The 24,591-nt window shown below is 43.2% G+C and overlaps 1 protein-coding gene across 1 annotated transcript; it reads left to right on the top strand.

Annotated features, from left to right (window-relative positions):
• The first annotated feature begins 1,241 nt into the window (after window positions 1–1,241).
• On the top strand, window positions 1,242–20,498 carry Ankub1 (ankyrin repeat and ubiquitin domain containing 1). The gene is made up of 6 exons (XM_051157186.1): window positions 1,242–1,503; window positions 2,430–2,573; window positions 8,780–8,996; window positions 12,910–13,024; window positions 16,388–17,314; window positions 20,388–20,498. Exons 1-6 carry the CDS (start codon window positions 1,414–1,416, stop codon window positions 20,488–20,490), a joined length of 1,596 nt encoding a protein of 531 aa, XP_051013143.1. The 5' UTR covers window positions 1,242–1,413; the 3' UTR covers window positions 20,491–20,498.
• The last annotated feature ends 4,093 nt before the right edge of the window (window positions 20,499–24,591 follow it).

Raw genomic sequence — 24,591 nt, 5'->3', positions numbered from 1 at the left:
AAACAAAACTACAGACATAGACTGGCCGACATGGACAGACTGGCATGCCCAAAACCAGAACCAGAACCAGCTGTTCCCCAAAAGGAACCAGAGAGGGGCCAGAACATCTTTCCACCTCCTCAGACCCTAGGAGTTTTGCTACATCCAGATCGACCTTTTTGGGTCTCAGATTGATATGACAAAATAGATTTCCAACGCACATAATAGGGATTCTCAAAACAGGTTACAAGGTACAGGTTTGAGCACTCTCTGGGTTCGGAGTGGAAGCTGAGAAAACCCACTTCAAGTGTAGAACCTTAAAATGAAAGCTTTATTTTCTGAGCACAGGGAGGGAGGCAGTCAGTTCAGAATCTGAACCATGTCCAGCTTCCCCCTGCCCTCCTAACCCCCCCATCACCAAGGTTCTCAACCATACCAAGACCAAATCAAAAGAAAACTTACCTCCTTATGGAGGAGCTGGCTGTTTTGGTGGCATTATTTATCAAATTGTGGTGGTGTTTTTGAGGGACCCCTAACAGTGGGAACAGGTATATCTCTGACTCTTTTGCCTGTTTTGGGGACTCTTTTCCTCCTGTTGGATTGCCTTGTCCAGTGTTGATATGACAGCCTTTGCCTTGTCTTATTGTATTTTGTTTTTTCCTGTTTAGCTGTTATGTCCTGTAGGGACACTGGTGGCTAGTCCTGCTACAAGACCTGCTTTTTTTCTGAAGGGAAATGGAGGGGGAGTGGCCCTAGATGAGAGGGAAGGGGTGGAAAACCTGGGAGGAGGGAGGGGAAATTGTGGTCAGAATGTATTTTGTATTTGTATAAGCCACATGCGTTTCCCTGGTGCAAATGGGTATTGTTCTGTGAACCCATGGCAGGACTGGACACACTGCCAGGGAACAAGTACACAAAGTTGTTATGGAAACTAGAATGCTTGCACACAGATATTTACAGAGAATTTTCAGGACCATCTCACTCAGCAAAATCAGCTCCATTTGCTTAGCTGTGTGCCAGTTTTCTTATGGGTTCTAAGATCAGCTGTCCTTGAGTCAATATATACTCAGGAGTCACAGGATGGCAACTGCATCACCAAAGTGTAACTTATGTGTAGGATCTTTGCATTGCATGCCAGAAGCCTGCTCACACTCGTCTCCGACATTGTCAGGGGCACTGGTTTCTGTAATCTGAGAACCAGGTGGCTGTTGTAAATATCTTGTGCAAGAGACATGTCCTCCAGCAGAGCTCCTGGGCACACTGGGATACTGTGAATGTGTCTATACTCTTTCAAGTTGCCATGGAGAATAGACAATGACAGCTGCCTCTGGTCATCAATTCTGTCTTTAATTGGGAATTGGGAATTTTTCCAGCTAATTTTTAAAAACTGGCTTTTTGTTTTGTGCATCTTGTTTTCGAGAAGGTAACTGAACGATGAGAATCTTCATAGCTTTTGAAGGATCTTTTGAGGCATTTGATGTTTCACCACATGAGTCTGTGGAAGCCATCAAGCAGATGGTAAAGGTATGTGCTTAGTTAAGGTCATACGATGTGTGTCAGTTTAATTAAGCCTTACAGTTTAAAATATGCATAGGATAAAAATACTATTAGGTACATTTTTAACACAAGGAACAAAGGCTTTGGAAAATATTTTGTTTACATACTAGATTGATAAGAATATGGTATATATGGGAATCTTAGATAAGAAAACAAACTGAGAGGGGGCGAGGGGCAGCTGTCAAGTTTCACTTTTCTTTAGTTAATTCATGGGTTGTGCCTGGGCCAGATAGCTTACTGCAATTATTCATAAAAGGACAAAAATATGGCACTAACTTTAGCATATGCAAAGAATGTGCTAGTTGTCTGACAGGTACAGTAGTCTGTACAGATAATGACTTAAATATAATTATAGAAGAAAAAACTCAATTTCACTTAGAGTTAATGAAAATAAATCTGTAGGGACTGGGGAGAGAGAGAGTTCAGTGGTTAAGAGCAATGGCTATTTTTTTTTCAGAGGACCTGAGTTCAATTCCCACTACTCACATGCCAGCTGACTACCATCTTTAAGTCCAGTTCAAGAGGCTCCAATGCCCTCTTGTAGCATCCCCAGGTTCCAAGCACCCTTGTGGTACATGCGATCAAAGCACTAACACACCCAAAAATAATAATTTTTTAAAAATTAATGTGTAGGGTTTTTCCAATTAAAACTTAAACATAAACTAATGGAGAACAATGGGGTTCAAAGTTAAGAACCCTATTCTTTCTTTTGTTTTAAAACAATTATAATTCCATATGGGAAGATATGGAAGGAAGGAGGAAGAAAGGAAAAGGGAAAGAGAGAGGGATGGAGAGACAGAGAGAAAGAAGGAAAAGAGGGAGGGGAACCACTGTATCTCTGTCCTGCTAATAAAGAGACAGACTGTTTTCACAAGATGCCATTGCTCTTTAAGGATCATTTCCACATTCCCCTTTCTGAAGACAAGCAGGGCAGGTGGTATCTGGAGCTGCTGTATGCTGGAGCTGCCCTAAGGAACAGCTGGAATCTGTCGGATGTCGGAATATCATTCTGCTCAACTCTCAAATGCTTTCTTAAGGTATGATCGTTAGAATAATGGTTGCCCAAGATGTGCCTCTCTTTTGAAGGTAAGTTGTGGATAGTCAGCTAAGTAATGTCATAGCTTAATAAAAGCTTTTCATGGGCTGGTGTGGTTGATGCAAATCTGTAATCCCAGTGCTTGTGAGGCAGAGGCAGGAGGCTCATAAGTCTGAGGGCAGCATAGGCTATATAGCAAGATCCTATCAAAAAAAAAAAATAGGGATTTCCTTTCTTTACTTTTTTTTTTTAAAAAAAGATTTATTTCTTTATTATTATGTATACAGTGCTCTGCCTGCATGTACACTTGCAGACCAGAAGAGGGTGTCAGATTCCATTACAGATGGTTGTGAGCCACCATGTGGCTGCTGGGAATTAAACTCAGGGCCTCTGGGATAGCAGTCAGTGCTCTTAACCTCTGAACCATCTCTCCAGCCCCTTTTCTTTACTTTTTTAAAGTATATATATTTTTAATTTTTAAACGTATTTTTCTATGTGTATAAGTGCATGCCTGGTGTCTAAGGAGGCCAAAAAAAAAAAAAAAAAAAAAAGTTGGTGCTAGAGCTACAGGTGATGGTGAGACACTTGATGTGCGTTCTGGGAATCAGACTCAGATCATCTGTAAGCAGTACATTCTTCTAACCTCTGAGCTATCTTTCAAGTCCCTTAAAGATTTATTTTTAATTATGTGTATGTGTGTACACATAATTGTGTATGCGAGAACCAAACCTAAGTCATCTATAGGAGTAGTGCACCCTCAACTATTGAACTATCTCTCCAGCCATTCTTGCCTTGTATTCCCCTCTACAGTATACACAAGGTCAAATGCGGGTTTCATGCTTAGAAAGAGCAGTAAGACACAGATACACCATTCCCCTTGTCCCCTGTTTGTTCTTTTGCTCCTTTTTCCTTCATCGCTTGCTATCTGCCCCATCGCATCATCTCAGGACTCACCATAGACCAGAAACTCTAAAGGATGGCTCTGAAATATCTGTACAGAAAGGAGCAGAGGAGGTCACCTCCCTGGTCATAAGGATTCAGGGGAGTCACATGATGAAGCGGAGCTTCTCGGTAGTAATAAGAATGATGAGGAAGCGTCTGCACTGGACAATTTTTTGTCAACTTGGCACAAGCTACAGTTATCTAAGAAGAGGGAACTTCAATTGAGAAAAACCTCCCTACCAGATTAGCCTATGGGGCATGCTTTTGATTGCTAATTGATGTAGGAGGACCCATTGCACAGGAGGTGGTACCACACGTGGGCTGGTTCTGTAAGAACTGGGTTCTATAAGAAAGTAGGCTGAGAAAGCCAAGGGGAGCAAACCAGCAAGCAACATTCTTCCATTGTCTCTGCATCAGCTCCTGACCACACATCTTTACTTGGAAGTGTTAATTGCAACTTTAAATCATTAGTTTGGTTTGAGGCTGTGGGTTCTGCTAGACTATCAATACAGGATCCTCACTGGGACTCCTCTGGGATATCCTGTTGTCGTCCTATGTCATGGAGATCCTGCAGTTTTGGGTCTTCCGGACTTGCCCCTTCATGCACACCAGAAGTTTATAGATGCTGGGTGTGATGTTGGGGTGAGCCAACTCAAAGCCCTGGATCTTGGCCTGGATGGTAGCTGAGTTAATCAGCCCTCCAGCACTCCCGCACCTACACCACCAGGGCAAGCTCTCCAGCACTGCCCCAGCTAATTTACCCAAGTGCTACAACCAGCAAGGGGCAGGGCCAGCTCTCCCACTCTCTGGTGCAGGTGGTGAAGGGCAAGGGCAGAGGAGGACATCACTCCTATCCCCTGTTCCCATGACTCCTGAAGCCAGTGTGAAGTGAAGTCAGCTCTCCTGAGTGCCTCAGCCAATGAGGGGCAGGGCCAGCTCTGCACAGCCTTTGGGCATTGACTTGGCCCCAGGTAGCACCCTAGATCAGGGTCATCTGTATGGCTTTTGGTGGTAACATGGCCCATAGACATCAACACAAACCCCTGCTGCTGCAGGGCTGTGGACTCCCGGCAGCAACACAGGCCAGACTTGACCATGGCCTCAAGTGGTATCACAGGCTGTTCCTCAGCACTCTCACCCCTCCAGTCCCACCTCTCTTCATAGTGTTCAAACCATTCTGCTTCTCTTTTTCTACCATATCTCCACCACATACTTGCACATCGTGGTGGTGCCCATAGCCAGCAGGCTGCACAGGGGTGGGTCTCTTCTGCCTGCCCATGCCCATCATGTGGTGGCAGGTGGGCCTCTCTAATCTAATCTTATATGTGCCCAACCATGATTTACTTATGGTGTTGTTTATCTAATAGCATCTGATATACTTGTATATAATTGAACCACCTGTTTTCATTCAGAATTAATTAAAACAGCCTGTTTTAATTTAATTGGGAAAGAATATTATGTATGGAGATCCCCTTTCTTACAGACACCCACTGTTTAAAAAAATTATGTATGTATTTGATTGTGTGTGCACATGTGAGTGCACACATGCACACATGCTATAGTGTACATGGGGAGGTGAGAGATAACTTGAGGGAACTGGTTTTCTCTTTCCACGATGAGTGCTCCAGGTATTGAACTCGGGTCATCAGAATTAGTGGTAAGTGTTTACCAATGGACCCATCCTGTTGGCCCATCGATATCTTATCTTACAGAGAGATGCTTTATTTAACAATGCTTTCTATTGTATCATTAAGTTAACAGTTAATATTAATTGGCATCCACAGGGATGGGTGCAATCTGTCCCACTGTAGGAGACAAAAAGGCAGTTCAATTCAACATGACTACATAGCTGGTGCTGGTTCAAACTTCGAGAGTCTGACTATGAGAAGTTTATTTTAGGTATATTTAAGCACAGCATAATTTAATAAAAATATTTCTGATGATAAATAACTCAGACCCATGCACACAATAAAGAAGACATAATTACATCAAAATTCTTTGTACAAATACATGTGATATCGTCCTTAAAGATGGGCTCTCTAGATTGACTGTATGTGACACACTCCATAAACATAGGTGACAGAGGGTGGAGGAAGATCCAGTGTGATCTCAGCCACACAGACAGCACAGAAAGCACCAGGCTAATAAGCACATCTGCTCGTAGCCTTTTGGGTGGAAAACAGATCCTGCATCTCTCCTCTGAAGGGGCAACCCTGTGTATTTAACGTTCCTGGTTCTCCTCTGCTTATCTGTAGGCACAAGGGCCTCTGTGTCTCCCAAAGGCAGCTATATGCTCCTTTTTCCATACAATCAAGGGCAGACCTGTCTTCTGGTGCTATACATCATGACAATTCAAACTACTAAATGAAAACAAATTTTATAAAATAGTGGGCAAGTGGTTATAGTGGACATGTGGTTACAATAGCACAAGGCAAACTATTTTCTCCACATTGCAAATAAAATGGGATGTCATCTGTGTTCATTGATAAAAAGTTCTAGTGTTTAAAAAAAAAAGCAACAGACTTGAAGGTGTTTCTGGAGACTTAGGAGTCACAGTATTTCTTTCCAGTCACTTCTCATTTTCATCTAAAGCTGCCAGCTATTTTGCAATCCCTCATTGTTAATACTTGCTCCAAAGTAATGCATACACACACACACACACACACACACACACACACACACACACACACACACACACACACATGCACAGAGTAGAGACCTTTTATAATGATAAGGTAGTTAATATTCTGGCCTGTATATATATGTATACATATATATATTTGCTATTAAGATCAACTTAAGCCTCTACAGTTTTGATTGCATGTTGTTATCATTTCATTTACAATGTTTTGCATTTATTGATAAACATATTTTGTTTTTGTTTTGATTTTCAAGGCAGGGTTTCTCTGTGTAACAGTCCTGGCTATCCTGGACTCACTTTTGTAGACCAGACTGGCCTCGAATTCACAGTGATCCACCTGCCTCCACCTCCCGAGTGCTGGGATTAAAGGCCTGCGCCACCACGCCTGCATTGATAAATATTAATGAGAGAGATAAAGAGAAATCAGGGGATTCTAAAGAAATAAGAACCTGCTGTTGTATAAATTATGAATTGTCTTTCTCTGCCACTACTTTAAAAATTGTATATGTGTCTGTACACACACATACATATACACCACACATGTGCAGGTGTCCACATGTGGGGCTGGGAGTCATGCGACCATGGGAGCTGGCCTGGTGCAAGAATGAAGTTGGGAAGTGTTCAAACCCCCAAAGTCTTGTCTTGAGACCAGCAGGAGTAGGATTGTGCCCTCCTGGCCCTGGGCCTGCATGTTCTGGTGCATGTAGCCTTACAGCCCCATCTCTGCCATCCTTGAGGTGGTCATTTAATGTGGTGGCCAGCCAAGTTACATGTTAAATTTCCTCTCTCCTTATAAGGTTATGCCCAGCAAGCCCCTGGAACTCATCTTCATGCAAATAAGGCATTCCCCTCACTTTGGCCCTGGCCAATGATGTGCATTCACCTTGATAGCCCCACCCAATCCACAAAGATTTAAATATCCTTTGTTCCTCCCAATTAAATGAGCTGTCTTACTGAAGCTGGCTCTTGAGCACTCACTTGCTGACCAAGATTCTGCATTGCACCCACCTGCCCTGGCTAAGTTTCACTTCCTCCAGCCCAGCCCCCTGGGAAAAGAGCCTGGATACCCTGAGGGGAGAAACAGAGACCAGGAGATGACATCAGAGCACCTGAACTGGATTTACAAGTAGTTGTGAGCTGCCTGATATGTTTATATGTGTGCAGGGAACTGAACTTGAGTCTTCTGGAAAAACAGGTGCTTTTAACCACTGAACCACCTTTCCAGTCCCTCTCTGCTTACTTTTAATTATACGGTGATAGTATTTCTGACTGACTATAAATATTTCAGGGATAAATTTGGCAGCTACTTACTGGAGGGAGCCAAAGGGGAACATGAGCAATCTTACTAAGTGAAATTATTACAACTTATACTCAGAACACTTAGCCCACTGGCACAGACAGCATCTCAGCTTGTTGGGCTGGCTCTCAGTGTAAAGAACCCCTGAACATGTTCAACTGGTTGTGGTAAATGAAATGGGCCCTCAATCAAAACACCAGTGCCTCACATTTCATCAGAAACATTCTTCCTCCAAGAATTTTTGAGATGTATATATTGATATTATGACAGTGGCACCTGAGAAATAGGGAATGGATTTAACATGCTCTAAGTTTCTAGCAGGAACAGGCTCCAGGAGAAATCAGAGAAGAACTTACCTTTTGTCTTTTGAGACAGTTATATAGAAAACTTTCTATGTAGACGAGGCTGATCTTGAACTCCTGATCCCCCTGCCTTTATCTCCTAACCTCCCAAATCTCTACAGGTGAGATGTGGTGAGTGGCTGGGTTGGCTGAAGGGTGCACAAAGGACCTGAAAGCCAGTATTCACTTCTGAGAAAGCTGCCTTGAGGGGAACATTCTGGGGTAGTACCATGCATTTGCACACGCCCAACCAATAACGGGGCACTGGAAAGAATGTTACAGTCCTGCAGCCGCTAAAGGGGAAGTAAGGCGAGTCTCACTTCCGTAGACTGGAGGACAGGTATTCATCTCCCCACCTCCTTCCTGGCTTTGCTTAGCTAAACTGCCACCGAGAGCGTGAACATTCCCCCAAACTTTCTATCTTTACTTCAGATGTCTCAATTCTACTTGCTTTCCTATTTGGACTCTAAAATAAAAGGAATAAAAGAAACTTTTTTAAAAACTTATATTTTGTATTTCCATATTCAAACAGCAAAAAAGAAATATAAGTGGTTAGTGTGTTTCATAAAATTAAAAATAAAAAAAGGCAAACCACACAGACAAGGAAGAACACACAATAGTAGGGAAATTGTCCCTTATGCATTCACTTGGATCGTACCTCCAGAGTGAATGTCAGAAAAGGGACTTATTTTAAAACTTGGCCAAAGGTTAAGAGCCTACATTCTCTCTGTGTTAAGCACAGCATAGTGGAGGAGTGTCCTCTGCAGTGTCCTCTCTATAAGCACGTGGTACAAACTGGCAGTGCCACTGTGCTTCTGTATCTCTATCTGTGGAATGCTGAGTCCCGTAGCCTTCATCCTTTCAGTCAAAGCAACTGGCTTTGTTCTTCCCCCTTCGCACAGATGTCATGGGAGATAGAGGTGCTCCGAGTCGGGTGTCCCTAAGACAGCCTTCAGACAGTGAGTGTCCCCTCTTCTCTCCTGCAGAAAGAAGACAAGCCTACTCTCTATGTGTTCAATGCTGTGACCCAAGAGAGGATGCCAATGATGGAGAACATGTCGATCCTGGAGAAGAAGGTGTCTGACCTGAGAAAGCTGGTCACTCGAAGATGTGGCTTCCCCGTGAGCGTCTACTGTCTCCGGACGCCAAAGGGCCTGGAGATGTATGACTGCAACGCCCTCAGGGACTACCAGACTGATGCCGGTACTGCCCTTCACAGTTCATGTCAGCTGCCACCCAGAGCCGGAGCTCCTCTATACCAGATTTTGCAACTTTTCTAGAGAAAAATGGAAACCTAGATTTTTATATGCAGACTGTTAAGCTTCCTTGTTGGCCCTAAAATAGCGAATATGTTGTGTGATTTAACTATCAGAAGTATAAATGGATGTACGGTGATAACTCTCCCAGGCCTCCTGGCCCCCTGAGCACTCAGACCCCTCCCTACAGGAAACCATGATTGCTATCACGATTTAAAACCACAAACTGAGGCAAAACAAATGGAGCGGTTGCAAAATTGAAACCTCAGAAGGCACACCAAGGGTGTAAATTACCAACATTTTTGCCTTTATCTGGTTTTGTATAATAGGAAATAAAAGCCTCATAGCTTCACTTATACCTATATTTAATCTAAAAGTTTTAATTGTGTGTATGCATATGTATATGTGCACATGTCCTTTCGAGGCCAGAAGAGGGAGTCAGGTTCCTTAGAGCTGGGGTTATAAGTGGTTATGAGCCCCTTAATACGAGTGCTGAGATCTGACCTCCAGGTCCTCTGCAAGAGCAGGCCTCATGTTCTTAACAGCCGAGCCATCTCTCTGGCTCATCTCCACTCATTCTTAAAGCAACGTTTTGCTAATGTCCTCAGGGTGGAAGTACGAAACTCAAGGAACAGCATCTTTGTCTTTTAAAGTATATTTCAAGCACATATGGGAGTTTAGGTTTTCTTCTTTCTTAATGCAGGTGGCAGCATTATGATACAATGTTCTGACACTTGCTTTGTATAATCTCACTTTTGAATGTTGCCAGTTATATGAAAACAACTTTTTTTTAAAAGGTTTATTTATTTATTATTATGTATACAGTGCTCTGGCTGAACATACACCTGCAGGCCAGAAGAGGGCATCAGGTCACATTATAGATGGTTGTGAGCCACCATGTGGTTGCTGGGAATTGAACTCAGGACCTCTGGAGGAGCAGTCAGTGCCCTTAACCTCTGAGTCATCTCTCCAGCTCTAAAACAACTTTTTTCTTTTAAATCAGCAATGCTATGTAGGATGAGAATCTGCCTTATCTGACTGGAATTTACTCAACAGAATTCTACCCAACAACTTCTCTTTCAATACCATACTTTCAGGTCACGGCTTCTGAGGCGAAACATCAAGAAGGAAAAGTGCTTGCTCTGTCTAACCTATGCTGCAAAGTTTTGCTTTGTGTAACTGCTAAATCGACATGTATTGCTATTTCTCCTGGCATTTATTTGCTGAGCAACCTATTTTCATGTTGTTTGGAACTGGGGATCTAAGAACTTTGGTTTCAACATTTGCCTCCTCTTTTGATCAGAGAAAGTGAAGTTGTAGGCTTTGTCCCCAGACTGATACTTCAGTTCTCAGTACCTGATGGAGGCTCCCATGTCCTGGAACGTAGGGCTCGCACTGTCATTAGTGCCCAGGCAACGAGTAATCTATTTCTTCAAGTAAAAATCAAATGATAAATCAAAACTAGGATAATTTCTGGATGACGTTCTTTCACTTGCTTCTTGGAATATGGCATCTTAAAGCTGGAAAGAATTTAGAAATTACTTGGTCTAAATCAGCATTTTCAAAATTTAAAAAGAAAAAGTTTCTGAATGTTTTACTCTAGATATGTTGAGGAATCCAGAGCCCAGGACCGTTTAGGAAGATCTCCTGGCGAGTTGGAGAACACAGAACATTGGAAGGGAGGCTCAAAGAGAAGGATGGGGTGGCAGTGGTGAGACTTCCGCATGCTTCTCGCCATTCCTAAGGCAGACCCAGCATTCCCTGGGTGGCCAGCCCACTTGCTTTAACTAGAGGAATCTTGGCCGGCGTTCTCATTGGAGACCCTCTCCACTCAATGAGCCATTCTTTCGGCTACCTAAAAGGAACCTCTGAATCACTCTCCCAAAGCAGTGGAAAATCAAATGTGGGATGTGTCATGAAGTCCAGGTTGGAAAACTGAAGACCTAAGATTCTCAGTGAGTGAGCTATCATACATACTAGCTCATGCAGAAATGCCCAGAGATGCCTCTGCACACTGGGCATTTACAGCAAAGTGGGAAAAGATGAGCCATGGACAGTTCCTCTGTTATAATCCGACAAACCAAGTTGGTGTAAGTTAATGGGATCACAAGGAAGCAATGAGGAGAATGTGGGCTGGAACACAGAAGATGCAGAACTATGGATGGTCAGAGAAGACAAATGAAAGCATCCTGGGCTTCCAGTAGAAAACTTCTTGCTATAGGATTGTGAACATATAGCAATCCTAAGGGGAGGGTGAAAATCAGAGACTAAACTGAAAGGATTTCCCCAACAACACAGGGAAGCACAGTTCAATAAGCCAACCATGGTGGCACATGTCTAGAATGCTAGCGCTTAGGAGGCATGCACAAGCAGATCACCATGAATATAAAGTCATGTCGGTCTATATGGCAAGTTCCTAGCTGGCTACCTAGGGAGACATTGACTGCCCCCATCTCCAAAAGAAAATATTCAAATGGAGAGCTGAGGAGATGGCTGTGTTGACAAAGTGCTTGCCACACAAACAGGAGGACCCAGGTTTGGTCCCCACTGCCCACATAAAATCCAGGTGCAATGACACATGCCTATAGACTGTGCTCTAGGGGACACAGACAAGGGGCTTCATGGAGCCTTCTGACTAACTTGTCTGGTTAAATTGCTGGGGTTTTGATCAAATAAGAGATCTTGTCTGAAAAAAAAATAATAAAGTAAGGGCTGGAGAGATGCCTCAATAGAAAAGAGCACTGTCTGCTCTTTCAGAGGTCCTAAGTTCAATTCCCAGCAATCACATGGTGGCTCACAACCATTTATACTGGAATCTGATGCCCTCCTCTGATGTGGAGGTGCACATGCAGATAGAGCACTCATATGCAAAAAATTAATAAAAATCTTTTTTAAAAAGAAAAAGAAAAAAGTAAAAGGTGGATTAAAAAAGACACTCAACAATGATTTCTAGCTTCTAAACACATGTACCTGTACACAGATACTATTAAGTGAATCTTGGCTTGAGATTAAGGACAGAATGTTCAATGATTCTGAAATGGCACTAAGCATCCTTCAGCATTTATGGTACATAGACAGCTATGTGAGGCAACACTCCCAGCAGTGACAATCGTAAAGTTAAAACATGAGTTAACTCTGAAAACCATTGAAAATGATATACATATGTATCAAATATTCAACCAAGATTTAATTCTTTTTAAAAATATTTATCTGTCAGGTCTTTAATCTCAGCACTTGGGAGGCAGAGGCAGGCGGATCTCTGAGTTCTGGGGCAGCCAGGGGAGAAACCCTATCTCAAACAAAACAGTGTTTGTGTGTGTGTGTGTGTGTTTCTGGATGTGTATGTGCCCACAGATGCCAGAAGAAAGTATCAGATCCCTTGGAGCTTGAGTTGCAGGCCCCTGTGAGCCACCATGTGGGTGGTGACCACCAGATTCGGGTCCTTTGCAAGAGTAGCAAGTGCTGTATACTTATCTGATATACCTATTCACCCAAAACTGCATAAAATTTGTTGGGCAAAGAGTGTGAGAAGACCCAGTTTGGATGTGGGCATAACAAAATAAGAAGAATGAAAACTGCTCTTAAGTGTGGGATTTTTTTTTTTTTCATGAAAATCCCTGTCATTTAGGCATTACATGCACACACTGAGCAGAGGGAAAAGCAGAAGTTTGTGATGTTAAAGGGCTTTTCCCAGCCAACAAAGGCCTAAAAGAAAAATAGCATCCCTTCCCTGCACCTGATTCCAAGGTTTCGTCCCCCTATGCATCTCACTACGTGTGGAGAAAGCTAGCATTAAAACTTAATGTACTGCTGAGCCACAGTGACAGACTGGACCATAAACTGCCTCTCTTGATCCACAGGCACAACACTTCGTTTGGATGTCTGGGATGGATGGAAAGAATTTCTCATGGGATGTCTTCTTGGGCAAAAACCTAAAGTCCAACGCTACTTATCAAAGGAAGGACCAGTACTCAAGTACGGGTGCTAACGCAGATGTTAGACGGATTTAAGTCACTTTGTTCTAAGCCTCCTGAGTTTTCTCTATAGCCATGGCCTGCTGCAAACCAACTTCGCCTTACACAATTCAATAAGATGTTTTTATTATCATTAGTATTATTGAAATATTTGAGGAATCAGGATAGCAGAAGTGTCACCAGGATTGGTATGCATCCTGAGCTACAATCCAGGCAGATTTTCCTCTGGAACACTAACTAAATCTATGATGTTTAATTTGCACATCATACTTTGTTTGTTTGTTTTTCAAGACAGAGTTTCTCTGTGTATCCTTGGCCATCCTGGAATTTGTCTGTAGAGCAGGCTGGCCTTAAACTCCACCTGCCTCTGCCTCCAGGGTGATAAGATTCAATATCCTTATCTTCAGAATAGATATCTTGCCACTCACATTTAATTATTCTATTAAGCAGTAAAATTTTTTTTTTCAGTCTGCCAGGTGATAAGATGAAAACAGTGACCACTTCTTCCTACAGCCAAATTTATTAGCTAAATTTAATTGTTAAAATAATTTAACTCCAAATACAATTGTTGAATTTGCATTGAGTTATGACCGTAAGCTGTTATTCAATTTTAAACATTTGGTTGTATCAGAGCTTAGAAATGACAGTGAGTCAGGCTTCTCTGTAGAGGCCTTACAACCTCCCCTTGGTGGGGAGCCCTGGTGGCACTCACAGAAAGAATAGGCAGGCTACCAAGATGAGACTTGATAGCCTGTGACCATAATATGGGGGAGAAGATCCCCCTTGATCATGGACCTAGGGGAGGGTAATAGGGTGGGGAAGGGAGGGAGGGAGGAACGAGTGGATACAAGTGATGGGAGAACAATTTAGTTGTAATCGGAATAAATTAATTAATAAAAAATACAAAAAATAAAAGCAAAAACAAACAAAAAAGAATAGCTATTATCAAATATGAAATGAAATAAAATGTTGGTGAAGATGTGGATAAAAGAAATTATTTAAATGCTGCTAGTAAGCATGTAAATTATCACAGCCAATACGGACATTTTGTGAGATACTAAAAATATTTTAATAATTCTACTATTAGGGGAAAAAAGAAGAACTGGCATGGCCACCTGCCATTATCTCCACTCAGCCCATTCACATATAGTGACCATCAGAACATCCCAAACAGGATTCCAAGCTGCACTCTGTCTGTGTCGCTCTGCCATGAATCTCACTCTGCGTGAATGAATGTGTTTGCTGAGAACCAGATAAACAGCTCCCTCTTACTGGAGCCCCAGTTCACTCTTTTGCCATACATGCAGGGCAATGTGCGTCTGGGGCTGTGGACCGTGTTAGCTTGGAGAAGCTGGTGGACATTTTACTGTGCTACTACAGCCAGCTGCTACCAAAGGGCCTGGGTTTAATAAATTGTTAGTGGTAGGATGTTTTAGAACAGTGCCCTCTTGTGGGTAATTTAACCACGATTTGCCAAAGTGCAGACACCACCACGTGCTCCAAGTAGAAAGACTAAAGGCAAAGTTCTTACAATGTCCATCAGTTTCTGTTTAGCAATAGTTGTAATCCTGATTCATATTCTAAATCTGAACAAATAGTGTTATCTTCACTTGGTAGTATAGAGCATGCTGCCCAAGATCAAACGCTGGACTGTGTGTATTGCCTTCATATGTATAATACTTTTATGCAGTGGTTACTCTTTATTTTGTTTTACAGGTAAGGAAACAGAGATTTCAAAGATGTACATGGTCAGACTGAGATGCTCCTTTTAGTCCTCTCCACCTAATCAGCACCTTTTAAAAATACATTTTATTAATTTATTCATATTACATCTCAATTGTTATCTCATCCCTTGCATCCTCCCATTCCTCCCTCCCTCCCATTTTCCCCTTACTCCCCTCCCCTATGACTGTGACTGAGGGGGACCTCTTCCCCCTGTATATGCTCATAGGGTATCAAGTCTCTTCTTGGTATCCTGCTAGCCTTCTTCTGAGTGCCACCAGGTCTCCCCCTCCAGGGGACATGGTCAAATATGGGGGACCAGTGCTCATGTGAAAGTCAGACCCCACTCTCCACTCAACTGTGGAGAATGTCCTGTCCATCTGGGTAGGGGTTCTAAGTTTACTGCACGTATTGGGCACTTACTATGTACTGTAAAGATCTAAGAAATTCAGCAGTTAAAAAAAAAAAAAAGATAGTTGCTGTATTGTGTAAGCTTAAGGTACAGAGAAGGGGGAAATGCAAATGACCAATTCCTGGAGAAGCAGAACTGCAAAATATCTGGGGCTCTGAACTCTGAGGCCTTTTTATCACAGTTTGAAGCTCTGTGCCCTCACAGTTAGCCAGACATACCTGGGCATCTATCTCATAGAACTTTCTAGGGGTTAAATGAGTCAATAATTGTATATTTGGCATGCAGCAAACAGGATATAGAGCCAAGCTGTGTTGCTATTGCTATTCAGTATGAAGGAACTGTGACTGGGCACAGTGCAGGTCGCATGACAGTGCACACCATGGAAGCAATGTGAAGAGAACCCAGGAGAGGTAAAGATGAGTTGAGAACTAAAGAATTGGCACTCAGGTGGGTGATAAGGGGAAAGAAAACAAAAACAGTCAGTGCGTTGAAGTAGATATTCCCGAACAATATGCAAAGGCCCCGAGACAAGACAGTAGCTTTGAGGACCTGGAAGACCAGTGAGGACTGAGGCCGTTAGGCAGAGGTAGCTGAGGTCTCTTCACGAAGGCCTCTGCATAGGGAAATAGGAAGGAAATTTGACTTGTCTTTCAAAGACAAGAAGACAAAGAAGAAACTGGAGGTAGTGGGGGTAGGAAGGGCCAAGACTAATCTACTAAAAATATATAGCTCATGCTGGGTACAATAGCTCATGCCTACAATGCTAGCACTCAACAAGGTATAGCAGGGTCAAGGGTTCAAGGCCAGACTCAGCTACATAGTGAGTTCAAAACTAGTGTGTGGTGGATATGTGTGTGTGTGTGTGTGTGTGTGTGTGTGTGTGTGTGTGTGTGTGTGTGTGTGTCTAAGCTCATTCATGGAGGCCAGAGGAGGATGGCAAGTGTCCTGCTCTAGCGCTCTGAACCTTACTCTCTTCAGACAAGGTCTCTCTGAAACTCTGGCCAGGCCAGTGGCCAGCAAGTCCTAGCACTTGTGTCTCTCCTGACAGGGCTGGGCTACAGGCTCACCTGCAGTACTTTTACCTACTGCACCAACAGCCAATCCCGCTAACCCATGTTCACAGTTACAGTAAGGACTGAGCATTGTAAAGGAATATGTTTATATTATAACTACTTCTGTCGGTTTGCTGACTTACTAACCCCTCCTGCCAACCTTATTCCACTCATTCAGGTACCAGCGGAGGGTAGCCCTGTACATCGCTGCTTTTCATGGACACACTGAGCTCACTGAATGGGCTCTGCAGCAGGGTGTGCAGCCCCACGAAGCGGTTGGCGTTCATCCTTATCGAGCATGGTGCCACGAAGCCCTTCACACAGACGTCTCTAACTGCCCTGTCCATGCAGCTGCAGAAGCAGGCCAGCTGTTAACTCTGAAGGCCTTTGTCAACTGCACTGTCCTGTGCCTGGAATGTAAGAACGCAGCAGGACAAACGCCTCTGGCCATTGCAGCGAAACACCAGCATAAAGACTGTGTGTTATATTTACTGAGTAAAATGTGGTCCACGGTTTCTTTTCTAAAGCTTTCAGTTCCAATGAGGATTTATATCAAAATAAAGCAGTGGCTCCTTAGAGCTCAGAGTCGTAGGTTCCCTAAAGGCCAGCTTGGCAGAGCAAGCATCCCTGGGGCCAGAGTTGGAGACACTGTCGTGGTGGATGGTTTCACTCAGCCAAAAATGACCTCGAAGAGCTGGTACAAGGCTGGAGACAAGAGCCAGCCAAGCTCCCAGAGCAAACTACCACCTTGCAAACCGCAGCCAAGCAGGAAACCTTTACCAATGTCACAACGGGGCAGCAGAGGACAAGCCCTCACATTCCCATCCCTGGTAGACGCAAAGAAGGTCTCAGAACTTCAAAATCACCATCGAGAAAACCAGGGGAAAAACTCGGCCCCAGCTGGCATGAAAGAAAAGCACGTGAAAAACACCTACCTCCCCCAGGTTCCCCTCCCTCCAGTTTCGAGAGTGGATTATTCACACCCCCTGTTCTACTGCATGCCGCCCAGGGCTGACTGCTTGCTAAGGTCCGCCTTCACATCCTTCTCAGAGCACAGTGGGAGGACCCCAAGAGAGAACGCCATCTACTGCCTCGCTGTGGCAAGGTAATGCTTTCTCCTTAAATACACAAAGGGAAGCTGTTAATAGGGCAGGTCTAGGACAGAGAAATGTCGGAGAGGCCCTACTATGGTACTATGGTACTATGTTTTACTATGGTAAAACAATGCAAATTGTTTTAAATTTTCAACACCTAATTAGCATCAAAGACTTGGTCTCACTGAGCCTAGGGACACTTGCCTCTACTCCCAGGCCTTGGGAGTCAGGGACAGGGTTATGTGGAGCCTGGGATTCATAGTAAGACCCTGCCTCAGAAAACAAGATAGCAATCAACGGATCTTATCTCAGCCTTAGATCTTAGATCTAAAGACTGCTGTTAGCTAGTCCATGTGTCACCCTTTGCTCCTCAAGTTCTCAGGAAGGGATACAGGACAAAGAAACTTGAAATACGGGAGGGTCTCGTCAAAACTGCCCCCAAAGACTGAACAGCCATGAAAGTAGAAGGAGGAGAAAAGAACCAATTAATAAATTGAACCATAAAGACTTAAGGAGGATCACAAGGCAAGATGTACAGGATAGAGGGCTGGCATTGGTGTTTAAGGTGACGGAGGAGACATGAGTCCAGCAAGTGGGCTTTCAGGAGCATTCGCTACCATAACTAAAAACAAAACTTTCCTATTAAGTCATGTATGTTCTGCTTTACATGTGAGGCATATCTGGGTACCTAGGTTAGGGAATCACAGATGTTTGATTGGCCTCTTCCCTTGCTTGGTATCAGGAGAAAGAAAGTTACAACAAGGCTACCTTGCTTAGCTTTCCTCTCTGTACTGGTTTGCTTTGGTTTGGTTTTCCCTCCTAACTCCTTGCCACCTAGTGGTAAGAGTAATTTAGGCCTTAAAATTCAAAATCCAGCTTTACACGTCAATTTTTTAAAAACTAAAAATATTTTTTAAAATTCTGTGCTACAGGGTTTTTAAAAATTAAGAATTTTTTTAAAACTCCAACATACCTCAGTATAGTGGCTCATGTCTATGATCCAAGCCTGTTTTTAACAGAATCCGATTAAAGGGCTATTACACTGTCTATATTTCATCTGCATTTACTAAACCAAGCTCTAGTGTAGAGTCACTAGTTCAGTGGAGAGACATTATGTTGACCAATCCAACTGACATCAAGGTAGATTCTGTTTCTTCTTGTGTAAAATATATTTTGAAAAAAAAAATAGCAGAAAATCCCTCCAGAGACAGCATTACTCAAGCTTTACCCTGTTCTTTACTTTCTCTGTCTGGCTGTTTTGTTCAGCATATCACCTATGAAACTAATTTGTATTTTGTGGGTACTGATTTCTCTTATTGCTACCGATTTCAACTCTATTGTAATATTGCATATCCTAGTGTACTTATCTATTTTAAGGGGAGGAATCTGGGTTGTCATTAACTTAGAATTAACGTTTTGAATTAAAGTACATGATTTTTCATGATAATTTTTAATTCTTATCTCAGATATTATATCCTGACCACAGTTTTTCTTCCTGACCCTCCCGAAAGCCTGCCCCCCGAGCCCCTACACCCACTCACCTCCTATCTCCCCCAGACTCATCCCCCTCCTCCCCTCAGAGAAGAGTAGGTACAGCAACCAAAAACAACATAACAATAAGCCAGCTATAATAAGCTAGGCACATACCATCACATCAAGGCTAGGCAAGGTAACTAATCAGGAGGAAAAGGGTCCCACAAATAGGCAAAAGAGTCAGGGGCAGCCCCTCCTCCCACTGCTAAGAATCCCACAGGGGGAAAAAAGGAATCCCATAGGAACACCAAGCTCCTCAGCCATAACATATATGCCGAAGTCCTAGGTCAGGCCCCTACAGGCTCCCTGACCTCTGTGAGTCCCTCAGCCCTCAGTTTGATTATTTCATCCTGTCTCCTCCTCTTGGCTGTGCAGGCAAAATACTCACAAACATTTTTTTTTTAAGTCATGGCAATGGTGGTGCACACCTTTAATCCCAGTACTAGGGAAGGCAGAGGCAGGCTACTCTCTGTGAGTTCAAGTCCAGCCTGGTCTACAAAGTGAGTCCAGGACAGCCAAGGCTATACAGAGAAACCCTGTCTGGAAAAACAAACAAACAAACAAAAGACCTCTGTGGATAGAACACTGGATGATATTAACATTAATAGGGTGTAAAATTCTTTTTCTTAATTTCTTGTTTTTATTCTGTGTGTATAGGTGTTTTGCCTGCCTGTACAGCTGTGTGCAATACACATGCAGTTTCTGTGGAGGCCAGTAGAGGGCATCTGATCCTCTGGAATTGGAGTTATAGATGGCTATGAGCTCCCACGTGGGGCTGGGAACTGAGTCAGGGTCCTCTGCAAGAGTAGCCAGTGCTTTTAACCACTAAGCTATCTCTCCAGTCTGTAACATCCTTTTTATTTTTATTTATTTATTTATTTATTTATTTTGAGACAGGATCTTTCTGTGTAGCCTTGGATATCCTGTACTTGCTTTTGTAGACCAGACTGTCCTTGAACTCATAGCAATCCGACTGCCTCTGCCTCCCCAAATGCTGGGATTAAAGGTATGCGCCACCACACCCGGCTCATGTAAGCACCTTCTTTAACAAATCACATTTTAACTGTACAAAGTAGGAACAGTTGTATTTCTTAGTGGAGACACAGAACAAGTGTAGTAAAGAATTATTTCCCTAACATTTCAGTTAAAGACTGTGAAAACAAACTTGTTTTTTCAATTTAAAAATCCCACTGAGGTCAGGAAGGAAACGTAGTGAGAGATGGTGTGCTGCTTGGAGGGGCCTAGGAAGGGCAGATAGAAGATGTTACAACCCAGAAGATTCTGCATGACTTGTGTGGTTTTCAGTTTCTAGTGGTCAGCTCTAACCCTCTAGCACTAACTTGGAAGACTATCCTCCTGCCTCATCGTAAGGGATTAGCTTTAGAAGGACTGCTGTTTAGTTTCCCCTCTGACCTATGTGACAAGTAAACTAAGCAGGAATGAAATCACCCCCAATATTTCCATTCAGGAATGTACAGGGAAGAGACTGAGCTTCCTTGTCCATTATGTCTTTGTGTTTCTGGTTTGTACTGTCTTCTTTTGTTTTTGTAGTGCCTTTAAGGAGAAGCCATGGCTTCGGCAGCTAGAAATAGCAAGAGTCCTAGCCAAAAGGAGCATTTCTAACTTGACTGTCCAAGGAGGTTCAGCAAAATGAGAAATCCTCAAGAAATTATGCTTTGAAGAGTCCCAGTAGCCCTGGTTTGAACAGACATGGCCCAATAGAATCTCCAAGTCTAATGTCAACATAGCTAACAACAGTTCTAATGCTATGCCACTTCAACAAGATGTTGAATGTTTAACAGCAAGCTTTCTTGGACACCATATTACTCCATGTCCTCTAGAGGGGCAGACCCATAGAAAGAATGTGTTTTAAAGGGTTCATGGGATAGGCGTACATGAGGTTTGGAGAGTCCAACAACAGCGGCTTTCACACTGGAGGACCTGGTACCTACTCAACACAGGAGGCTGGATGGTCCCACAATTCCAACCTGGTGCCAAATACATGAAGGATTCCAGGTCTTCCCTCCACATCAGTAGCCAGAAGAAGATAGATGTAAAGGAATGCAGCAGCAGCAGCAACAATGGAGAAACTGAGGCACAAAGGCAATCAGACAAGAAGCAAAGCCTTTCTCTGGGACGTCCTGACATACGGCTGTTGTAGTGGTTTGAAAAAGGATGCTCCCACCACCACCACCACCACCATAGGCTCATATATTTAAGAACTTAGGGTTTTGGTGTTTGTTTGGTTTTTGGTTTTGACGAAGTGTGTCACTGGGGATGGGCTTTGAGATTTCAAAAGTCCATGCCAGGCCCAATCTCTCTCTGTCTCTCTGTCTCTCTGTCTCCCTGTCTCTCTCCCTCCCTCTGATCCTCCTTCCCTCCCCCTTTTCTCTGCCTACAGGTCAGAATGTAGCTTTCCGCTACTGCCCCAAGACCTGCCATACTCCCCACTATGATGATAATGGACTAAACCTCTGAAACTGTAAATCAGCTCCCAACTAAATGCTCTCTTTCATAAGAGCTGCCTTGGTTGTGGTCTCTGTTCACAACAATAAAACTACAAATTACAACTAAGAGTTGCCAATGAGATCTGGTGCCCTCTTCTGGCATGCAGTTGTACATGCACGAAAATCACTGTATACATAATAATCTTTTTTTTTTTTTTAAGATGCCATTTATGATGGATCTACAAACTTTTAAATAACTCAATCAAGAAAAGCCCTCACACACATTATTGGGGCTAGCCTTTACCCAGATAACCATCCACACTAATTCTTGAGGCTAGCCTGTATCCAAATAACCATCCACACACATTCTTGGGGCTAGCCTTTATCCAGGTAACCATTCACACAAATTTTATGGGCTAGCCTTTACCTAGATCACTCTTCACAGTGTGATTTGGAAGCTTATCTCTTAGTCAATTTTAGGCCCAGCCCAGTGTGCGTCCTAGGTTAACCATTAAGGATATAGGCATCTGAATGACTTAAACCCTTAAAGGACAGTGCTGTTCTGATGACAAAACTTAAGAACCACCCCCATCAGAGACTCAGAAAGGACTAATAGTAAGACAAAGAGACAAACAAAGGCTGACACCGGAAATTTCCTGTGGGGTTAGGAAACTAAGGAGGATATAAAAACGGGAGTTTAAATTTTTTTTTTTAAAGATTTATTTACTATTATGTATACAGTGCTCTGTCTCATGTACACCTGCAGGCCAGAAGAGGGCATCAGATCACATTACAGATGGCTGTGAGCCACCATGTGGTTGCTGGGAATTGAACTCAGGATCTTCGGAAGAGCAGGCAGTGTGCTTAACCTCTGAGCCATCTCTCCAGCCCGAGTTTAGAATTTTTATCCTATTTTTTAACCTTTGTTTTTCTGGGTTTGTTTTAATGCTATGGAGTTTAAAAGTCATATAAATGAAAAAAAAATAGTAAGATAAATTTTACATAAAATTCTGCATTATAAGGTCCTTGAGAGAGTTAGCAAAAGCTCCTAGCTAGGTTCTAACTTATGCCAGAGCATTTCTTGCTATTATTTCTTCAAACTGAAATAAAACATACAATGAACCACATGGATGTTACATGTAACATGCAGCAGATTTAACAAGGATGTGTCTGTGTAAAGAGCACCCCTGTCAACATGTAGAAAAACTTAGTTATCCCCTAGGAAGTTTGTTCAAGCTGTTCAATAAATCTCAACCTTAAAGCTGGGAGACAAACACCTTTAACCCCAGAGAGGCAGAGGCAGGCAGATCACTGAGTGCTCAAGGCCAGTTAGCCTGCAAAGGGAGTCTAGGGCAGCCAAGGCTACGGAGAGAAACCTTGTTTCAGAAAAAAACAAAACAGTAAAACAACTCTTTTTTTTTTTTGGTTTGCAGGTTTGGTTTTGTTTTTTGACACATGGTTTCTCTGTGTAGACTTGGCTGTCCTGTACTCAATTTGTAGAACAGCCTGGCCTCAAATTCACAGAGATCCTCCTGTGTCTGCCTACATGAATGCTGGGATTACAGGTGCATGCCACCACGTCCAGCAACAGTGGACAGTGCTGACCACAGTTTCTAGATAGGAGATACTTGTGGCAATCCTCCTGTGCTAGGAAATACAGGCATAAACTGTATTTCCAACTTGGTGCCAAATACATGGACTCACTTTGCAGACCAGGATGGCCTCAAACTCACAGTGGTCCACCTGCCTCTGCCTCTGCCTCCCAAGAACTGGGATTAAAGGCATATGCCACCACACCTGGCCTTTGATTATTTTTTAAATAATTTTTATTACATTAGGGAGAGACTGAGAGCACATATTCATGTGAACACATGTGCCACAGTGTGTTTTAGCAAGTCAGAGAACAACTTATAAGAGTCAGTTTTCTCTTCTGCCATGTAGGTTCCAGGAATTGAACTCAGGTCTTCAGGCTTTGGAGCAAACATTTTTCACCCACTGAGCCATCTTACCCAGCCAGTCTGTTTGGTTATTTGCCATCTTCTATCCCTCTCCAGTTGTTAAGAAACTGGCTATTCCACCATTCTTGCCTCTCAGCTCTCCTCTTCTGCTGTCAAGCATCAGGCTGCTTTGTCACTCCTATGCCTTGATGTTCAGGATGCTTAGCTGCTGCAGTTGTTACCACTTAGTTGCTTTTCTCATTACTGTAGCTGCAGCTGCTGGACCGTAGCTGCCTCTAGCAGTGAGCAAGAAAAGACCATTGGGTCCAAAGTTGCGGCAGCAAGGGATGCAGTATAAAGGGTTGGCGGGGTGTCTATTCCAGCTCACCAACTGAACAGCCAGCTTCTAAGTCCAAAGAAATGGTGTTTGCACCATTTGCAGCAAACCTCAAATGTGAGTGAAGGTACCTTTGGTCAGCATCTTCCTTTTTGTGCCAAACATAGCAGTCCCTTGGCTGGGCCACCAGGGGGAAGTGCTCCCTTTCTGGCGTTAAGTAGAAATGGCTACATGCTCATTTAGGTTCATGTTAAAACCACCCTAGGTAGGGGCTGGACCTTCAGAAACCAATGCAAACACCTGTGCTTGCTGCGTAGTCGCCTCAACGTGTTTGTGGAGTGTACAAAACGGTCACAACTTATGTAAATGAGTAGTCCAGCCTGGCTGTGGGACTGGCAGTCCTTTTGCTCAAGGCATACAGAACAGAAAAGGATAGACTAACAGCCACCAGCTAGGCAGTCAAGCCTCCACTCCCCCAGGGTTTCTGCTTATTACTGAACAATGAACAGCAGAAGACACTCTTACAAGAACTCAATCATTTTCATCACTAATGTTAGTAATGGTTTCAATAGCACCTTAACAATTCTTAACACTTGATCACCAGTGAGCAGTGGGTACCCCTCAGTTGCCTCTCAGAGACATCAGTGGAGCAAACACTTATAGCTAGCCGTAAAGGTTTTCGGTAGAAACGGAAAAGGTATAAAAACTAATTTTCACTTCCGTCTAGGTGGCAGGCTCTAGAAAAGGGTGTCTAGAGCTGAAGATGAAGAATAGCACCTGACTAGCACTTAAAAGGTCCTGGGGGCTGAAGAGATGGCTCAGTGGTTAAGAGCACTGGTTGCTCTTCCAGAGGTCCTGAGTTCAATTGCCAGCAACCACATGGTGGCTCACAACCATCTATAATAGAACCTGATGCCCTCTTCTATAATTCAGAAGGAATTACATGTTCTGTACAGGAAGACAGAACATAAATAAATAAATCTTAAAAAAAAAAAAAGGTCCTGGGTTAAATCCCTAGCCACACCCAAATAAAA

Source organism: Acomys russatus, chromosome 15 (assembly GCF_903995435.1).
Source record: "Acomys russatus chromosome 15, mAcoRus1.1, whole genome shotgun sequence".
NCBI classification, from domain to species: domain Eukaryota; kingdom Metazoa; phylum Chordata; class Mammalia; order Rodentia; family Muridae; genus Acomys; species Acomys russatus.
Note: the sequence above shows the minus strand (reverse complement) of the source record. Positions and strands in the feature narration are given on the sequence as shown.